The 21916-nt window shown below is 40.5% G+C and overlaps 1 protein-coding gene across 8 annotated transcripts in view; it reads right to left on the bottom strand.

Moving 5' to 3' along the window:
* Positions 1 to 21916, bottom strand: part of AKAP13 (A-kinase anchoring protein 13) — a 281857-nt gene that overhangs the window by 212733 nt on the left and 47208 nt on the right. For all 8 annotated transcript variants that reach the window (XM_084801414.1, XM_084801408.1, XM_084801407.1 and 5 more), the window contains exon 2: positions 2069 to 2112. In XM_084801414.1, the coding sequence (XP_084657540.1) occupies positions 2069 to 2101 (33 nt within the window). In that variant the 5' untranslated portion in view covers positions 2102 to 2112. The remainder of the gene's footprint in view (positions 1 to 2068; positions 2113 to 21916) is intronic.

The raw sequence follows: 21916 nt of genomic DNA, 5'->3' as shown, positions 1-21916 counted from the left end.
TATCTATCATATCTCATCAATGTCAATTTAAAACATCTATCTAGACCTAAAAACATCGTAACCCCTAAACAACTAAGCTTAATTGTAAAACTAAACTATCTGGTCTTCAACCCCATCAGAGACTTGAGAAGGAATAAAATTAATTACCTATGTAGACAGGAAGTGCAGGTTAGCAGTGTCCGAAAAGAGAAAATGACAGAGACAGTTTGCTGACTGAAAAGTCACCCAAAACTCTCTATAATGTTGGAGCATCATCTTCAGCATTCTGGCCCAATATATCTGACAGACTTATTTGTGAGGCAGGAACTATTGAGGACTTGCTTACCCTGTCTTGGCAGATTTTGGCCATTGCCTGCATCCGAGCTTGCCCACTTTTAGGTAGAATTGTGTCTGTGGCCCAAACAGGACATTCTGCCCAGTGGCTGGTTTGCCACATTGTGGTATTTTCCACCAAACAACAAGGACATTTGCTCAACTATGTTCATAGCAGCTTTATTCGTAAAAGCCAGGACGTGGAAGCAGATAATTCTCAAGTGCTTATTTACTAGATAAATATTTTACATCTAGGCCAGGCGGTGGTGGCGCACGCCTTGAATCCCAACACTTGGGAGGCAGAGTCAGGCAGATCTCTGTGAGTTCGAGGCCAGCCTGGTCTACAAAGCAAGTCCAGGACAGCCAAAGATACACAAAGAAACCATGTCTTGGAAAAAAAAAATTTTTTTACATCTGGTACAGTCCATGATAGTAAGATCAGAAGGATTTTTACTTCATCTCTTTGCCACTACTTTTTAAAAAGCTAAATGTCAATGAACAGAACAGCAACTTTTGCATATTACAAACCTGAAAAGGAAATTGTTTCTACAACATACAGATAATATATTTACAACACACTGACAGTAATAACCCAATTTTTTGACGGCAAAAGGTCTGAACAGATATTTCCCACAGATGTGCGGTCACCCGGCCAATAGACACTCACTGCCTCCCATTGTTTTCTGACATCTGTCCTTTGTCCTATACAAACTGTGGAGACTACCGAAACAACTAAAAACATGGCCCTTGTTTTCAAGCTGATTCAAAACCTATTACAGAGGAACTTCTCCCAGTTTCCAACCACTGCAACATAAGGCCCAAAGGCTTCTCACACTCCTGCCTGGCTCCGCACCCACAGACACCTTTCTCCACCCCCAATGGAGTCAATTTATTTCTACAGCAACAAGAAAACAGGCTACCTAGAATTTACCTCATTCAGCCTGAGTTGTCCATTTAGCCATTGCACCTTACAATGCCCGTATTTTAGGAAAATGATACGCCTGCTTTAGCCAGAGTCCTGAGATAAGTAGTTTTGCCAATGGCACAGTGTCGCAGTTATAAGGGAGAGCACCTCATACGGCAGTTTAGGAGATCTCCATCCTATTTTTACAGAAATACTCTCCAGGTAAAAGTAAGATGCTAGCTCTTTCTCTACATGGATCCCCAGTAAGAGGAGCAGGAACTACCTCTGACATGGACTCTGGTGCTTGAGATTTGATTGCTTCCCCTTGGAAGAGAATGCAGGCTATCCTAACAAGACTGGATAGGCTGGGGTCAGATGGCATGGGGGGAGCCCTCCCCATCAGAGGACCGGGGAGGGGAGTGGGGGGTGGCGGGGTGGGGGGAGGAATGAGAGTAGAAGGGAGAGTGGGAACGAGTGAGGGAGAACCAATAGGGATATAATGAGTATGAATTATAAAATGTAAAAAAAATTTTTTTTAAATAAAAACAAAACAAAAAATAAGTAAGAAAGACACCACAGTACCACCTGCAGGGCAATTTGTTTCATATGTACATCCCATAACACTGACAAGATGACCTCAATAGTATAATACTATTTATTCTCAGTTCAGTTCCATGCATATGTATAACTTACTAAACCAGGGTTAATTTCAAAAGTCTATTATTATATCAGTGAAACTGTGTATAGATGTACAAAACTCATAATTTCTACATGAGATTTAATGTTAATTCAAATAAATAAACAAACACACAGATAAGCATAAAATCAAAATAAAGCACATTCTTTACTTACATATAATGGAGCTTGTTGTGGACTAAGTTTCATGACCCAGGACACTGAAACAAAAAGAAGAAATAGATGAGAATGAAATATAAATTTGTCAGCCCCCTCCCCAACAAAAACTAAACCACCTAAACATTGTAGATGTCACCATGGCTCTGTAACATAACCCGAAGTCAGAGTGATGTACATTCAGCTTTCCTTAGAGATTTAAGAAGAGAGCAGTCCAAGAATTGCAGAATGCTTATCTTCTAGTCTTTCTGGAAGGGGATGAATTTTTAGACTTTCAGACCTCAACAGCTTCACAGTAAACACCATCAGCTGAACTTTCACATCACATCCTAAGTTCATGAACTACTGCTTACCAGGGGAGGTCCCCAAAACCTCACTAGGAAGTTTGGGGTGAAAGTAACAGAAGACCACTAAAGCTCTCTTGGTTTCTGCCTTTCTCTCAGAAAAGGGGGGCTACATTTGCTTTTAATAGCTAAAATTAATGGCCAAATCCCTAGGTCATTTCTGTAGTTGAATTCTCAAGGGGGGAAAAAGACTAGACACACTGAGCTAGAAGGGTGTGCAAAGCTCACAAGGACTCAACCCTAGACAAAGAACAAGTAAGGAAGCCATATTGAGAGCAAGAGAAATAGTCTTCCCTAGGGCAGAGCAAACCAATTGGTTATCCAAATGGTCAGTGCTGAAAACACATAAACGTATTAATACAGGTAACATTATACAAACTGAGCAAGTTGTATTTATGTATTTAGGAATACACACACACAACTACAATAAAGAAAACTAGGACATGAATTTAAGAGAGAGCAAGAGGGGTACACAAGAGGTCTTGGAGAAACAAAGGGGAAAGGGAGAAATGACAACATAATTGTAACTTCAAAAATAGAAAAAAATGTTTTAAAGACACAGAGAGAGAGAGAGAGAGAAGAGAGAGAGAGAGAGAGAAACAGAGAGAGAGAGAGAGAGAGAGAGAGAGAGAGACAGAGAGAGACAGAGAGAGAGAGAGAGAGAGAGAATAGCGTAGGTAGCTGGGGGTGGTGGCATACGCCTATAATCCCAGCACTCGGGAGGCAGAAGCAGCCAGATTTCTGTGAATTTAAGGCTACACAGAGAAGCTATGTCTCGGGGGTGGGGAAGGGGGGCCTGGCTTGGTAATTTCACTAAGACATCAGGTCCTCGCCAAATACCCAGAACTTGAATAGAGACTAATCTGACCTCACCAGACTCAGAGAACAGCAAGGTGACTCCATTAAAACTTCATCTGGGGGCCTGGAGAGATGGCTCAGAGGTTAAGCACACTGGCTGCTCTCCCAGAGGTCCTGAGTTCAATTCCCAGCAACCACTTGGTGGGTCACAACCATCTATAATGTAACCCGATGCCCTTTTCTGGCCTGCAGGTGCACATGAAGGCAGAGCACTGTATACATAATAATAAATAAATAAAGCTTTTTTATTTATAGATAACCTGCAACATCAGCAGTACAGAAACATCACTCAGAGTGAAAAACAGTAGGTAGACTGACACCATGAATTTTAACACATTTCAAAAGCCCAACAATAAAACTGCTATTACACACAGGATTAATACTTCAGCAATTCATAAGGATTGGCAACATCAGTGATGGAACACAGTGTGACTCACCAGCCATCTTATACTTCATGATTTGTTATGAAAAAGTAAAATGCTGGTTTCAATATCAACTTCTCTAAGTGGCTGCCACCATACTGAATGAGAGCACTGGGGAACTTCACATACTGTAAGGGCGGGCTGATGCCATCAGAATGGAGAATTATAAACTTATCTAGACACACTACAAAATCAGTCCCACACACACTGCTCCAACCCCAGGATTAAAGAGGTATGACAAAGTGTCTGCCCTCCCACACTTTTCAAAGAATCAGAACACTGTTATACTAGCAACACAGGGCACCAAAAAGAATCCATATGTCAGAAAGAATCAAAGTAATGACCAGAAGGCTCCAGAAACGGGCTAGTGAAAGGGACAGCTTATAGGCTTCTTAAATGCTGACACACAGGAAGAGAACTAACTTCCACAGTGCTTTATATATGATGTCCTATTCCTTCTCCACATAGAACACAGTTTTCCCCATTTCAATGATTCAGAAAATGAATTATTTAACACCAAGGACAAAAAAGAAAAGAGCCCAAATCTGTTGGATATCAACATATGGGTTTTTCTCCCCATGTCACTAGTTGGGATTCTGTGTCAACAAGATTTGCTAAACCCTTCTGCAAAGCAAAGTTAGTGAAACACATTATTAATAACATCTAATAATATTATCAAGTAATATTTTAAAAAGAAAGTTTTTCAGTGTCTTCCTTAGCCAGTAACCTAAAGCAAACCACAAATTCAAATGAGTTGCTTTCAGGTATCAGGCAATTCAGAGAAGTACAAACAGTAAAAGTTGTCTAACTTTTGAACTAAAAAGAGATACCAAATTCAGTCTTAAATGATATGGTGGTATGAAGTATGCTCACCAAACCTACAACTCAGTGTAAAACCAGCTAGAGGTTTATGCGTCATAAGCCTGATAGGTGTAAAATGAGCAGAATGGCACTCACCACGCGCTTTTGTCCTTCCCATTTTATCTTATAATGTGGACGGGATACAAATTTCATTTTTTACTGTTGTATAAAAGTGGCATATTCACATTATGTCAAGACAAGACTCACCCAATTTTAATCCAACTGTCTCAATCATATAAATTAACATTCTCCTGTACTTTGATGTAAACTACCACCAGTGTTTTGTTCATAGGGTGCAGTGCAGACATCATGATTAAACTGCTAAAGTTAGGTGTACAATGTTTACAAAAATAAACAATAATAAACATTTTGGAATGTTTGAAATTATTGCCCACAAAGGGGTATGTAGAAGTTCAGATAAGATTGAGCATGTCCACGGTAGTATGGCTGTAGTGTGTGTGTAGAAATTTAATCACTATATAAGACATCACAAAACTGAGGCATAAAATTCTATGTCTATATGGCTGATCTGAGGGAAAAGGAAGAAAGGAAGCAATGTGGCTGCATAAAAGAGTGAGAAATCTTAAAGGCTACAAAAAGTTTACAACTAAATAGTAGTGTCCACAAACACTGTTTAAAGACCAAGTTGCAAATATTTCAAGTCTCTAATACAACACGTAAAATAACGGATACAGCTGCATTTAAACAAGCTTTACTTATAGAAAGAAACAGCAGAATCATCCAGCAAGCCAGGATGTAAACCCTTACAGTGCCAGTGAGACATAGGCACAAGCAGCCATGTATACCCACCTGAGAGGCTGCATATGTCTCAAAGATGCTATCAGCTAAGATGTGTGGCGATACAGGAAAGACAAGCAGAGGTAAAACTCAATAATCTCAACAAAATCCCAAATCCTCAGCAGATTAATCCTCTTGAAGCAAACTGCTAATCTGAATCTGAGTCTCTTCAGTTATAGAAAGAGCACACAATTCTTGCATGTACTACCCACGCAGAGACCTAAGGGACACTACCAGATACAGACCAAAAGCAACTGTTTCATCGTCTTGCAGTTTCTTGGTCTCACAGAAAACCATGAAATATGAAATAAAAACTTTCAAGTACCCAGAAATATCTTTCTGACAACATCTTAAAATGGACTGGTATATAAATTATATTCTAAAATAATACAGAAACCTTGGGGGGGCAGTCTGTAACAAATACTAAGAGTTGGTAAGTCTACTGGTTATAGTTCTCAGTGTAACAAAATACCTGACAAGGTGCTCGCTTCGGCAGCACATATACTAAAATTGGAACAATACAGAGAAGATTAGCATGGCCCCTGCGCAAGGATGACACGCAAATTCGTGAAGCGTTCCATATTTTTTTGTGGACAAATGCACTGAACTAGAAATGATCATAATGAGTGAGTTAACCCAGAAGCAGAAAGACTCAAATGGTATATATACTCACTTATATACTCACTAGCCCAAGGGGCATGCCCCATGAAAGTCTTCATTTACCAGGAAACTGGGACAGACGGGAGGACATTCTACTGGGACTCTAGATGAGAGAAGCATGGGAGAATGGCAAAGTAGAAGGATCCAGAGGGTCCTAGAAACCTACAAGAAGAACATTATGATGGGCAGATTTGGGCCCAGGGGTCCCGCTCAAACTATGGCACCAGCCAAGGTCAATATCAGGCCGTAAACTTCAAACCCCTACCCAGATCTAGCCAATGGACAGGACATTCTTCACAGTTGAGTGGAGAGTGGGGTATGACTTTCACACATACTCTGGTCCCTCATATTTGACCATGACCCCTGGATGGGGAGACCTGGTGGCACTCAGAGGAAGGATGGCAGGCTACCAAGAAGAGACTTGATACCCTATGAGCATATGCAGGAGGATGAAGTCCTCCTCAGTCACAGTCATAGAGGAGGGGAGTAAGGGGAAAATGGGAGGGAGGGAGGAATGGGAGGATACAAGGGATGGGATAACCACTGAGATGTAATATGAATAAATTAATTTTAACAATTTCAAAAAAAATGCCTGACAAGAAGAGACTGTAACAAGGAAAGGTCTATGTGGGGTCAATCTGTGGAGATACGGTCTGTCATGGCAGACACAGCATAGCAGCAAACGCATCTGATAGCTGGTCACAGCATATGTGCAGTCAGAAAGCAGAGGTGAGATGAACACTGGTGCTCAGGTGGCTTCTTGCTCCCCTCAATACCCTTTTTTAAGTCTGTCAAGGACCTGAAGCCAGGAGACATACTGCCCATACTTAGAGTGAGTTTTCCTCCCTCAGTTAAACATCTCTGGAAACTTACTCAAAGACACAGAGAGGTGCCTCCCTAGGTGACTCAAGTTGACAATGTAAAGTAGACATCATAGTAAATCATAGTAATAGTATACATCCCTGGAGATTATAGAGAATTTTCCTTCCAAAGCTTTCTTACCTATAACCATTTAAACAAAAATCTCAGTATTTTGTAGTTTTTCAACACATAACTGAACTGCAAATGTGTAAAAAGACAGTTTATTAAGTATGTAAAACTTAAAGAAAAACAAATAAAAACATCTACAGTCTTTACTAATGGTCTTTACAGTAATTAAAAATGAGAATGTGTGCATATATATATATACACATAAACAGACTACTCTACGCCTATAATAAAGCATTCCTGAAGTTGGGGAGAGGCATTTCACAGGACTGACATCATTACTGGATAATTTCACTGTAAACTTTCTAGTCCCTATAAACTTGGTGATCTCAGCTCACTTACTAGAGAGCTAGTCTAGGCCTAACAAAATCTGTAGCTTCAACTGAGCTGGTTTTAACAACAAAATACCCTCTACATTTGCTCCAAGTCCTAGTGGGGAAGGAGAGCGATTAAGAACTCATACAAGTATATACAGAGGATTTCTACTGCCAGAGTTCCTCCATTATAGAATATGCTTCAAATTGTCCTGGCCAAAGACTTATCTAAACACTAAGCTATAATCAATTCTTAGAAGCCAGAAATATTTATGGTGGGAGTAAACAGGGAAAGGACAATGTATATATGCTCAGGATTCTGATAAAGGAATAAATGTTCAGCTTTTGCTCAAAGAAAACAATCCAATCCAATGAATCTTTCTTACATTGCTGGTTACTATAAATGCATACTGGCTAGGAAGTTAGAGAGGCTACAACAAGGAATTCTAAGTCAAAAGGAAAAGATAGAATATATAGAGTAAATGGAGTTTTCCTGTTAAAGACACCAAGTCACTGACTGTCTGTCTGTCTGTCTGTCTCTCACACAGGGTGGGGATGAGGTGGTGTCCTTGCTTCTGCTTACAACTGCATAACTACTAAGTGGACAGCTATAAGCAGTGACTCTTAATCCTTATTTCAATAGCAGCAGTTCAAAGCTTTGTTAAATAGCATATTCGTTCACTCGGTCAAGAGTCAAGAGCCACATCTAGTATCTGGCACTGTCTCAGCTCTGGCATCATGGCCACACACTTTGGGACATGATGAAAGTCCACAGCATGGATCTGACTCTCTGCTAACTTGGCACTAGTCTTTTCTGTCCAACTATCACTATCACACAACACAGTACTTATTTATTAACCATCAAGGAAAGGGGAATGAAAGCAGTGATCTAAGTGAGCAAGAGTGTCCCACAAGCCATAGAAAGTAGGTAGAATATGAACACATGAAGACTCTGAAGTAGAATAATACTCAACAGAGAAGCAAATGATTCCACATAAACTAAAACACAAACATCTCACAAATACTCACATTCACTCATCTATTTAATCTATTTACTCTTTTGTCAACACTGGGTTATCCAACTGGCAGAATAATCACAGATTTAGGGCAAATATATTTATGCATACATCAAAGTAATAATGAGTACTTTGCCTCAGAAACTGTAAAAGTGAAACTGCAAATTAAGAAACTAAGCCATTTTTAAAAAACTCAAAACTTTAGGCTGAACATGTACTCAGTCACAGTGTTCTTGCCTAGCACGCATAAGGCCTTGGGTTCAATTTCCAGTATTGTGAGAAAAGAAAAACTTCAAAACTTTTTTTTCATTCATCTTAGGAGATTATTTTAAAATTCATGAGAACATGTCAGACACCACCCCCACTACCCCCACTTTTTATTATATTCATACAACTCATCGGCATACAAAGAGCAAGACAATCTTTTCATTTTTTTCTGAGCTCCTACAGTATTTCATAACCAAAACTAATCACTAAGCTTTAGGAAAAAACCAGGTAAGTCTCATCCTACAAATTCATTAAGTAGGTTACACGCGCGCGCGCGCGCGCGCGCGCACACACACACACACAATTAGGTTACAGTACAATGAGAACAGTAACAACGTTATAACGGTCAGGGTAGAACAATAAAGTCTCTATAAAGGAGATCCCAAGCAGCCATTACTGAAAGAGGCAAATCAACAGGCAAGTTTCACCAAAGACACGCAAAGAACAGTAGTGACAGGCCATGAGAGCACAGTCAGCTACTCACCACAGCACAGATCAAGTACAAGCAGAGGATGATGGGAGAGGAGTCAGGAGGAAAACCTCACATCATTCTGAATACCTCCAAATTTGCCTGGCATTAGAAAGCAAGGAAGGGAAAGAGAGGAAATCATAGCCATGCAAACATGATGGCATCTAGCTTCTTACTTCCTTAAAGCTTGGCTCACATTTGTGTTACTCACAACTAGATGCCCAAAGACTTAAGACAGTAGAGTGGAAGCTGATTGTGATCGCATGGCCAGAACTCAAACCCAGTCAGTCAAAGAGGAGAACCTGCTGTTGATCCCAAACACTGAGACAGGCCAGATTCCCACCAAGGCCTCTCCAAAGCCAGTACAGTCTGGACTCCTGGCTGTTCAGCACCAGCACTGTGTTCTTCACTGCAACGCCTAGCCAGATCACAAGCCTTTGTAACTTAAAGGGTCTCAGCACCAGAGCAGATCAAGCTGCCTCCCTGGGAGGAACCACTGCCAACTTGCCTGTCTCTGCTTGTAGACTGAATGCCAGAGCCTTATCACCCTGAGAAAATCACTCCAGGCTCTACTCACTCTCTGACTCAACCTTCCTCAAACACCATTTTCACTGTTACACTTTTATTCGCTGGAATAAGCAGTCTTTTAAAGGGGCTCTTTTGCAGTATCAATCCCTTTTCTTTAAGGAGTTCTAGGGCACAACACTAGTAGTAAGTTAAGACTCAAGAAACGGACACTGAAGTACAACACTATATGCTCCACTTAGGGAATGCATGTGACCCACCTTACTTTTTCTAGATCATTTATCCCCACACACGTTGGTGTAAACTACATATACTTAACTTAATAGCTGTTGTGGCCAAGTGAATATATGAATGCAGTGTTTAGGCTTGAGAATTTCATGTTGTGGGATAAGTTCTACCATATTTTAGATTCCTATTTGTAAAATAGAGATAAATAACAGAGGTGTCTAAAATGGCTAACACCGGAGTAGGCAATATGAAAATAATAAAGTAAGCTCTTTTTCCTAATACCTCGTATGAATGACATGACAACCATTTCATGGCTAATTATACCTTATAATCAATTCCTGCATTCTAATATCTACTGTTAATCCATAATTATAAATGCAGGGTAATGCTGAGGCAGTTGGTAAGTAAACAGATACCATGTGCTATTCAATATGCTACTGACCATCAGGGAGGTCTCAGGGGTCATTCACACTGCCCTCGCTATCTGATGCCTTGGAGCAGTGGTCAAGATCTTCTCATTATCTGTGCAGCACTAAGTACTCCTGGTTTCCTACACCTGTCCACTACCAAAGCCAGGCGGGCTAATACTCTCGACCTTTGCCATGATTACAGGATTCTTGCTTGTTGTCCAACCCCACAGAATAAGTAGCATATTATATAGTATTTTCTCTCGTTTCTGCACTTGACTTCTGCCCTTGTAACTTAATCTGCCACGTTACAAAGGTATTTGTTCTGCAGTGCCCCTTTTCACCACTACCAAACCATCCAGCACTGTGCTGAGCGCCTAAGTGATTTTAAAACAATACAAGGGGCTGGAGAGATGGCTCAGAGGTTAAGAGCGCTGCCTGATCTTCCAGAGGTCCTGAGTTCAATTCCCAGCAACCACATGGTGGTCCACAACCATCTGTAATATGATCTAATGCCCTCTTCTGGCCTGCAGGTGTACATGCAGGAAGAATACTCTACACATAATAATAAATAAATAAATTTTTAAAAAAAGAAAAAAATTGACGAAGGGTCAATGAGACTGAGCCTTCAGTGTTAGGATTCCATAATAATTTTTGGAGAACAATGACACTGAAAAATGGGAGAGATGGAATTTTTAAAATAATCTCAAAATCACAAGGACCTGTATTTACCAAGACTTAACTTCAACTTAAAATATTAGTCATAATGAAGTAAAAATGCTACACAAACAACAATTTCCTATTTGGGTTTTTGTTTGTTTGTTTGTTTGTTTGTTTTTGAGACAGGGTTTCTCTGTGCAGCCCTGGCTATCCTGGAAATCACTTTGTAGACGAGGCTAGCCTTGAATTCACAGAGATTCGCCTGCCTCTGCTTCTTGAGTGCTGGGACTAAAAGCGTGTGCTACCACCACCCAGCTTAAATGAAAATTAGTTCTAATGGGACTTTTAAAGCACAAAACATCTTTGCCTTGAACAATCCCTGGAGTACTTTTCTGCTTTATAACATGCACAGAACAGTGAGTGTTTTGTTCCATTACATTTGTTCCATTGCATGTGTGTCTGCCTGCATACCTGCCTGCAAGAGTTCTTGCATCACGTGCATTCAGGAGTCAGAGGAGTCTAGAAGGGGGCATTACACCCTGTGGAACTGGATTTACAGAAGCAGTTGCAAGTCACCATTTGGGGGCTGCGAAATGAGCCTGGGTCCTACAAAGCAAATAAGCACTCCTAACTACCAAGTGCAATGTCAACCCAGAACCTGTGTGGAATATCATCAGCCAATAAGTAAGCCTGGTTGTTCTGAAATAACAGAAATGTTTCTCAGGCTCTCATAATACAGAGTCCCTTACTCAATTCTAACACATTAGGCAGGTCTAACCAAAACTGAGTATGTAATGCTGAGTGACATGATGAAAGAAAAGTATTATGTTTTATTTTGGCTGGTTTTTGTTTGGTTGGTTTTTATTTTTGAGACAGGGTCTCACTTTGTAGCCCTGGCTGATCGAAAACTCTCAGAAATCCACCTGCCTCTGCCACCCTAGTGTTGGGATTAAAGGTATGCACCACTACACCCAGCTGAGCCTATGAATTTTTAAACTGGTAGGTTTTTTTAAGTTGTTATTAAGTCTGTCTTGATACTAATAAAGCTAGTTCATAGCTTCACACATCAAGGGTTTCGAACACTGAGGAGATAAAGAACTTTAAAATTATCTCTCTGAGAAAGGATAAGCAGGCTACCAAGATGAGACCTGATAAACTGTGACCATATGGTGGGGAAGGATGTCTCCTGCTGTCATAGACCTAGGGGAGGGAAACAGGGTGAAAGACAGGAGGGAGGGAGGAAGGGGAGGATACAAGTGAAGGGACAACAATTGAGATGTAATCTGAATAAGTCAATAAAAAAAATCTCTCAGTTCAAAGTAATTTGCAAAGTCTAGAAAGCAAAGTGCAGCAAAACATGCTGTTGGACACCCACCCTGGGAGCATGAGGTGGCAGATTATTGAGTTCTTGCCAGCCTGTCTCAAACAATTTAATGAAAAGTAATTAAGAAAAGAAAAGTACAGTTTACAAATTCTTGTAAATTCAATTCACTGAATACTATTTAAGAGTAACTTAAGAGGGCTAGAGAAGTGGCTCAGCAGCTAAGAGTACTTATTGTTCTTCCAGAGAACCTGTGTTTGATTGCAGTGCCCACGCCTGTAGCTTCAGCTCTGAGGAATACACAGCTCCTCTGGCCTTTGTGGGCACCTGTATACCTATGGTGTGCACTCTCACATGCATACACATAAAAAAATTAAAGTGAAGAATAACTTAGCAGATGGTTTCCCATCAAACTCCTTTGTTGAACTTCATAACTAAACTTGTTCTGGATTTAGAAATAACAGATTCAAGAAAAATGTCACTGACTATTCTGACTTTCAAATTTTCTAACTTCTCTTATTAAGAAACTCTGTATATGTTAACATTATATAAAACATGCATGAAAATGTTCTCTCTTAAAAAACATTCAAATGTTGTCATTAAAAAAAAATACAGCCCTGCCTCTAATCCAGCACTCAGGAAGCAGAAGCAAGCAGATCTCTATGAGTTGGAGGCCAGCCTAATCTACATAGCAAGTGCCAGACCAGCCAGGGAGACACAGGGAGACCGTTTTAAACAAAACACAGATTTGGGGGCTGGCAAAATGGTTCAGTGGTTGAAGGCACATACCGCACTTTCAAGAGGATCTGAATTCCATTCACAGCACCCATGTCAGGCAGCTCATAACTGCCTATAACTCCAGCTCCAGATTCAATGCTTTTGGCTTCCTCAGGCACCCACACATACATGTGTATACCCAGAGAGAAACACACATCTGCACACAGTTGAAAAAAAAAAAAAAGACCTGGTACTTTAAAAAAACATTTAGCATTCATTTCTAGCTGTGTGGAAATAAATGGCATGAAATTTAGAAATGTAAAATAAAATGTATCTTGTCATCACTATGCAGAAGTTAAATTATTTAATATATGGAGAATACTTAATATATGCTGTCTCCTCTCAATTCCCCAAATGATAATGTAGCCCAACTACAAGGAACATTATAGGACAAAACTGCCTCAGTACCCACAGCTCAGCAGGAACAAAACCAGAGCTGAAGGCTGGAGACTCACAGCCCAACCTCCGGTCTCCTCGCCCCTCCTCCTTCCTTAGCTTACACACTCATGTCTCTGGGAGGCCCTAGATATTTTCAGACTCATTTCTGTGCAGGACTAGAAACCCTGTAATAGTCAGAGAAGTGAGTAAGGGGATGATCAACTAGATCCAATACACCAACTTATCTCACCTTTTTTTTGGCACCTGCACTCAATTTCTAAAATTCAATCATGGGTTTTTGTTTTGCACAGCTTTAAGACAGGATCTCACTATGCAGCTGTAGTTGGCCTGGAACGCAGGAGACATCTGGCTGCGTCTGCCAGAATTAAAGGCCACCATGCTTTAAGAGTATGTTATGGAACTGGAGAGATGCTTCAGGTGTTAAGAACCTCTTCCAGAGGTTCTGAGTTCAATTCCCAGCAACCCCATGGTGGCTCACAACCAGCTATAAGGGGATCTAATGTCCTCTTCTGGCATGCAGGCATACAGGAAGGCAGAACATTGTATATATAGTAAGTAAAATAAATTGTAAAAAGAAAGAAAGAAAGAAACAAACAAACAAACAAAGAAAAGTGTGTTGTGTCCACTGGGAGTTACAGATGGCTGTGAGCTGCTGTTCCAGAACTCTGGGTTCAACAGCTAGCATCCACATAACGGCATAACTCTGGTTTCACGGGATCTGATGCCCTGGTCTGGCCTCTGTGGCTACTGAATGCACATGGTATGGTGTACTGACATACATCATGCAGGTAAATCTTCCATATACACAAAATAAAAATAAATAAAATCCAATTTTAAAAATTAGGAAAAGAATAACATTGCACTGCTAGTACATACAGAGGCCACTAGAATTTGAACCCAGACATGACTCTAAAGTCATATTATACTTTTCCAAATACAATAACATGAGTACCTTAGGGATATGATTAAAAATGAATCAAGAGGATTGTTTTATGCTGTACATTAACAAAGAAAAAACGAAAAGAGAAATTCTTAGAATTTCATTAACTAGAAGATGCTTGATAGAATATTTAAAATTTTACTAATCAAATCATTGAAAAGATGACAAAGGTAGCATTTGTAAACCGATTTACATATGGCACCTTCTGTTCGTCCAAAACAGCAACCAGGTCAGCCCAGGAACACACAGAAATGCTTAGAACTTGAGAAAGGGCTGGAAAGGGCTATCGGACTCTCTTCCAGAAGCACACAGCCTTGCAGGCATCAGCTGAGACTTACTACTACACAAAGTTAGTTGCTGTAAAATGAACAAAATTGTCTATGAATGTTTTGCTCCAAATTCTACAAAGCTCTAAAGGAAAAGGAAACAAAAGGCCAGTCTTCAAAACCAATACTCAAGCTGTAAGAGTGAAAAGGAATCTATCATTCAAAAATCTAGAAAAACAAGATGTGTGATGTTTCTGTTAGTTCTGCTATAAATTAAACTTACTTTTAAGTATTAATAAAGAGTATGCCTTCCTACCACTGCATGGCACATACTGAAGAGCACACTTGCTTTTTGAAACAGCATCTCAAGCCCTGAAATCTGCTAGTAAGACAAATCTATTAGTAGACAAATGGCACAGTACAATGGACAAAGCCACATACACCATGACACGCCATTGTAGAACCTGATTTGCTAAGCTAGGCCAGAGAAAGAAACAAAAACAGAAGGCAGCCTACGCAAGGAATGCCTCCCAGTCAGTCTAAAAGAAGGGAAAAGAAATACCACAAACATGGAAGAACTTAAAAACTCAGCTATGGACTCTCCAAGGCATGACTTCTCAGCTGATAATCTGCTAACGGCCTTAACACAATCAAAACTCAGTCTGGCTGAGAACAAACTGGATGTAACTACCCTAACTCTCAAGTCCTGCCTTTCTAAGGCACTCAGAACTAAATAAGCAAGAAAAAAAATTTTTTTAATCTTGCCAGACAAATCAACATATTCCTTTCCAACATTTGAAACTGTGTTAAGAGACCTAAGAAATACTCTATGCTAAGATAACAGAGGTGAGAACAAATAAGCTCAAAGGCTTGGAGTATATTCTCCACTATGTATTCCTAAGAGGGACTGGGTGATTTACAAACATTGAAGCAAAATAACAATTTGAATAATAAAACCAATAGAATGGATAAGTAATGACTGAGACTTAGAAGAGAGTATTTTAAAAGCCAATAAATATGTAAAAAAAACTCTGACACTACTATAGATTCTGAACAAAATATACTAAAAGCAAACATCTGAAAGCACTGAAAGGAAATAAAAACTGGCAGCTCAGAATATAACTAAGATTCACTCACTTTCTTTTCTTTTTTTGGGGGAGGGGGGTGGAGGGGCGCTTCGAGACAGGGTTTCTCTGTGTAGCCTTGACAGTCCTGGACTCACTTTGTAGACCAGGTTGGCCTCGAACTCACAGTGATCCACCTGCCTCTGCCTCCCAAGTGCTGGGATTATGGGTGTGCGCCACCACCACCCGGCTCTTATTTTTATTTTTTTTCTTAACATTTTACAAATATGTACTGCCCAGACCACATGGTAGAGTAGCTAGAGCTCACACAGGAAGCTGCAGTCTTTGAAATCTACACATGAACTCTAAGCCCTCGCTAGACTAAATTATACTTGTACTGAAAAGAGTGCAAGGCTTCCATTACAAAGATTTTTAACAAAGATTATATTAAAATGGATGTCCAAAAGGAGCAAACACTAACATTCCAAAGAACACAATGGACCCTAAAAGAAACACCTTCAAGGTACAGCACACATTAAAGAGTACTAGTGTGTGGAATTTGTTTAAGTATTTCCCCAAATCCCTCACTAATAACTGAGGTAGATAAAACCATATATGTTCACTTATATTTGCATAAGAGGTCTAATTTTATCCATGCAGAGGTACAGACATATCAGTATATTTTACATGCCATAAAGAACTTATATCTAGGATGTAAAAGGAACCCTTCCAACTTAATAAGACACCTCATTAAAAACAAATTATTTGAGTAAATCATTTCAGTAAGGAAGACATATGTTATTAACTTGGCCTGTTGGTAGAGGTCAGGAAGAAGAGTCCATAAGGAGAGTAGAGAAGAGAAGATGCTTTAATGGGGGAGGGGGAAAACAAGTGATATGGAAGATGTGGAGTGGGAGAATACTGGAGCTTAATGATTTAATCAGAGGAAAAGATGGAAGGTGGGTTAATTAAAACAAAGGATTCGGAAGAAGCATTATAGAAACCTGCTACTTTGTTAACTAATTTAAATATACACACACTGAGCCCAGTGTAGTATCATATGCCTTGAATCCTAGAACTTGACAGGCAGAGGTAGGAGGCGCTCTGTGAGTTCAAGGCCAGCCTGGTTTACATAGTGAGTTAGTTCCAGGCCAGGAAAGGCTTACATGGTAAGACTCTGTCTAAAGAACAGACAACAACAACAACAAAATTAACATGCATGTTTTACAAATGACCAGAAATAATATGAATGAGTAAACAACGTTGCTCTCAGAAATAATAGGTTATTAAACAAAATTCTCAGTGCTAGGCATGGGATATCTCCCTGAGTTATTGGTCAGGGGAGCATCTGAAGCCCCCAAATCAGCAAAGTCTATTGCCCCGAATCTTGGTTGCTCACCAAAACTAGGTGGTAAAACCCTATTGCCAACTTTGGTTACAGAAGAGAGGAGTCAGGCTGGTACTGATCTGAAAATTTGTTCCCTACAGGCTGGTTGTCACAGTGCCAGAAGGTACTGTGCAGGCCACTGTGGGAGAAGAGATGTAACAATTGATTCCTGCAAGCCACAGTATGAACACTCAGGGCACCATGTGCCCACTGGTATAACGGCTAACATGAAGGTTATGGAGGTAAACAACCACTTGTGACTGGCTCTGAGGCTTGCTTCACAGAAGAAATCTATGCTAGGTTCTGTGAACCTGGTCAAAAGTACCTGGCTAAGAAAGTTATTGGCCCTAGGGGTCACCTACTACTTACTGAGTAGTTCTTGCTGAATAGACTGCTATCCAGCCGCCTTCTAAATATTTACATTTACGCTCACCGATCAGTGGGCTTGGTCTGACGAGTCTTTTTGTAGTGTGCAGAAGTTAATTAGGAGACTCATGCATAACTGGTCTAAGTGCCGAGAAAACATGTCTGTGAGTGCTTGGTCCTAAATGAAACATCACACCGCTAACCCCCGTACTCCACCCCTGCCAAGCCTCAGTGGACACTGCAGACGAGAAGGAGGGAAGAATATAAGAGTACACGAGTCTGTAAAATGCTGTCTTCTGCATTTGACATGGTTGTTGGGCTTACACACTCAAGCAGCTGTGGTTACCTGCACAAGACCAAGCTTGCCCATTTTCCAGCATGGGCAGAGGAAAGGCTGAGAAGTCCCCACTCCTAGCTGAGGAGCTACTGGCAGTAAAGGATGCTGGGGAGAGAAAGTCATTTTTTCTTTGGGCATGTGGCCACTATCCCATGCTCCAGTGGATAGTCCCATACCTACTCATATGAAGACCTATTTATATGAGAGCAGCACTAAATGGAATCAGTGCGTTACTTAAAAAAAAAAAAAGTGATGAAATCATGAAGTTAAAAGGGGTGTGAAAGGCCTAGTGAGAGTTGGAGGGGGAATTGGGAATGGCTATTAAAAAAAAATATATATATATATATGTTGTATACATGGAGAAATTTCTCAAAGAATAAGATAAATGAGTGAATAGATAGATGTAAAAGACATATCGATGGCTAGCAGGCACATAAAAAGATGCTCAACATCAGGTTAGTCACTGGAAAACAGCCAAAATAAATCATAAAATGTCTCTATTCACCCAGCAATTCCTTTTATTTGTTCCAAATGTGCACTTTCAGTTATCTGACTAATATTCTACAGGCCCTGGAGAGAAAAGGGAAAGCAAAAGCAGGAGCACCCCTGAGATAAGCTGGAGACCTGACCATGGCAGGCTACAGGGAGGATATGGGGATGTCTCTAGCTGAGCCTCCTAACCGTAGGGGCCGGGAGACTGAGGAGGCCACACATGAGCCACGTAGGACTTACAGTGGTGGGAGGGGAACACCAAGCCACCTATAAAACCTTCGAACCAAACTTACCCTGCCTACAAGTTGTACAGAGAGAGTAGAGACTTAGGGAATGACCAACCAATGCCTGGCCAACCTGAGACCCACCCCATGGGAGAGAGCCAACCCCTGACACCATTAAGGATACTCTGCTAGGTGCTAGAGAGATGGCTCAGAGGTTAAGAGCACTGGCTGCTCTTCCAGAGGCCCTGAGTTCAATTCCCAGCAACCACATGGTGGCTCACAACCATTTATAATGAGATCTGGTGCCCTCTTCTGGTAAGTAGAATACTGTATACATAATAACTAAATAAGTCTTTTAAAAAAAAAAAAAAGGATACTCTGCTATGTTTACAGGCAGGAGTCTAACTTAACCATTCTCTGAGAGGCTCCCCAGCAACTGTCAGATACTGAGACTCACAGCCAAGTATTAAACAGAGATCAGGGAGTCCTGTGGAAGAGTCGGAGGGAAGCATAGAAGGAACTGGATGGGATAAGACCAACAGAGTCAACTAACCTAGACCCATGGGAGCTGACAGAGAAGGAAGCACCAACCAAAGACTATACATGGACTGGACCTAGGGCCCCTACACATATTTAACACATGGGTAGTTTCATCTTTGTGTGGGTCCCCTAGTAAGTTGAGTGGGTGCTGTGTCTATGGCATGGACTGTGTTGCCTGTTTTATATCACTTCGCCCTAACTGGGATTCCTTGCCTGGCCTCAGTGTATAAGGAGAAGCTCAGTCCTGATGTGACCTGATATGCTGCAGTGTGTTGGTAGGGGGAGAGCTCCCCTGTTCTGAGGACAAGGTGAGGGGGGATAGGGGAAAGAGAGTGGGAGGGAAGGACTGGGAGGAGAGGAGGGAAAGGGCTACAACCAGGATGTAAGTGAATATATAAATTAAAAATAAATTTTAAAAAAATCTACAGGCCTAGGTGACAAGTACCAAACATTACAAGAAAAATGTGACAGAACTCTAAAAAAAAATTGGGAGTGGATGAGAGGGATTCTATTCAATTCATGAAGTCAAGTTGGCCTTGACACCAAAACTAGAGAAGGACATTATGAAAAATGGCAAGGCAAACCCCTCACAAACATAGACAGAAAATTCTAAAAATATCTTCAATAATATCTAGGAATGTTCTTTTTTTTTAAATATTTATTTACTTATGCAAATGTTTATTAAGTATTCTTAACTGCTGGATCATCTCTCTATACCCTTTCCAAAATTTGTTTTTAAGAATAGTACACAATAATCAAATGGAGTTTATCTGGGAATGTAATGTTAACTATTTTAAAAATTAATGAAATTCACCACATCAAAATTAAAAAAGAAAAAGCTCAGTACTAGCCTAGGAACTCACTTCAATCCAGAACCCACATAAGAGTAGAAGACAGGGTCAGGTATGGTGGTGCACGCCTTTAATCCCAGCACTTGAGGGGGTGGGGGCGCGAGGCAGGCAGATCGTGTGAGTTCAGGCCTGGTCTACAAAGTGAGTCCAGGACAGCCAAGGCTAACAGAGAGAAACCCTGTCTTGAAAAAACCAAAGAGTAGAAGAGAACCAACTCCACTGTGTTCTCCACTGACCATGTGCACCATGGCACACTTGTACCTATAAAACACACCATACAGCCTGGCAGTGGTGTCCCACATCTTTAATCCCAGCACTTGGGGAGGTAGAGGCAGGCAGCTCTCTATGAGTTTGAGGCCAGTCTGGTCTGATGAGTGAGTTCCAGGGCAGCCAAAGAAACCTTGTCTTGAAAAACCAAAACATAACAAACAAACAGCAACAAAACCAATCATACCATACACAACTCAGTATCATTTCTTTTTTGAGACGGAGTCTCACTATATAGCCCTAGCTAGCCTGAAATTGCTTTGTAGCCCAGGCTGGCCTGGAATTCACAGAGATCTACCTGTTTCTGCTTCCTGAGTGCTGGCATTAAAGTTGTGCTCCATCATTCCTGGATATAAATAAGTATTTTTAACAGAAAACCAAATATATACATATCTCATTAAATGCTGAAAAAGCATTTGAAAGGAAACCTCAACATACTCAATTCTCCAATAACCAAGACAGAAACTCTTTGACCTTAAAAAAGGAAAAACCTATACTTGAAATCAAACAAAGAGTGAAAAGTTTGAATGGTTTGTCTAAGACAGACAACTTAAGCAGATCAGTTCCCACAATGGCAATGCTAGCTAATGAGTACATAGGAAAGAACAGAAATAAAAAGCACAAAAACGGAACAGGGGCTGGGAGAGAAGTAATGCTGTCTTCTTTTTGTACATAACAGAAACCTACAACAAAGCTGCTACAGTAAGGGACAGGCAACAGGGACAAGGTGCAAGAATCTACATTTCTCGTACAACAGAACAGAGTTGAAATGTCAAGCATTTACAGTAGCACTCACCTCATGAGGCCTAGTCTGCCTTGACACCAAAACTAAAGAAGGACATTATGAAAAAGAACAAGGCAAACCCCTCACAAAAGTAGACAGAAAACCTTTTTAAATGCCTCTAATAGTATCTAGGAATGTTCTCTTTTTAAAATATTGAAAACCAACCTCTTGATTGGGGCTGGAAGGTAGGTTCAGAGGTTAGGAGCATTGAGAGCAGGCTCACTGCTCTTGTTGAGCTTTACTTTTAGAGCATCCCATTACAAAGTTGTTGAAAGTAATTTGGTACTCCGTGACCTGTGGTTAAATTCCAGCTACAGCCTGTTTAGCTGTACAATTTCTGTGTGTGTGCACACCCACACCCTTAGACATTCATGTGAATGCAAAGGCGCCATGCCCTGGAGTATGGGTAGAGGTCACAGGACATTCTTGGGTGTTGGTCCTCACTTTCTAACTTGTTTTTAAAGGTCATTGCACATGTCAGGGTAGATGACATTCTACTGACTCCGCCTCCGGTCTCTCAGTAGGAGCACTATGGATACAGAAGTGTCCTACCAAGTCTGCCTTTTACATGGGTTCTTGAGACTCAAACTCTGGTCCTAGTGTTTGTGTGGCAAGTGCCTTGCCTATTAAGACAACTCCCCAGCCCCAGCTATACAGTCTCAAGCAACCCAATTATCACTCTGGACTTCTAAGGATAACCAACCAGTTTTATCTCCTTTAAAGTTAATCTTTAAAGCCAAAAAAATTATATACCAAAAAACTAAACTAAAAATGTGCAAGTAGCCTATACTACAATAGGACCAAAAGGAAAATCAGAGGAAGATATATATTCCTGTGGAAATCTTATTATATGTAGATTCTTTTTTAAAAGATTTATTTATTTATTTATTTATTTATTTAAGTATAGTGTTTTGCCTGCATGTATGCCTGCACAGAAGAGAGCACCAAATCTCATTGCAGATGGTTGTGAGCCACCATGTGGTTGCTGGAAATTAAACTCAGGACCTTTGAAAGAGC

Source organism: Acomys minous (assembly GCF_964271855.1).
Source record: "Acomys minous genome assembly, chromosome: 2".
NCBI lineage: Eukaryota > Metazoa > Chordata > Mammalia > Rodentia > Muridae > Acomys > Acomys minous.
Note: the sequence above shows the minus strand (reverse complement) of the source record. Positions and strands in the feature narration are given on the sequence as shown.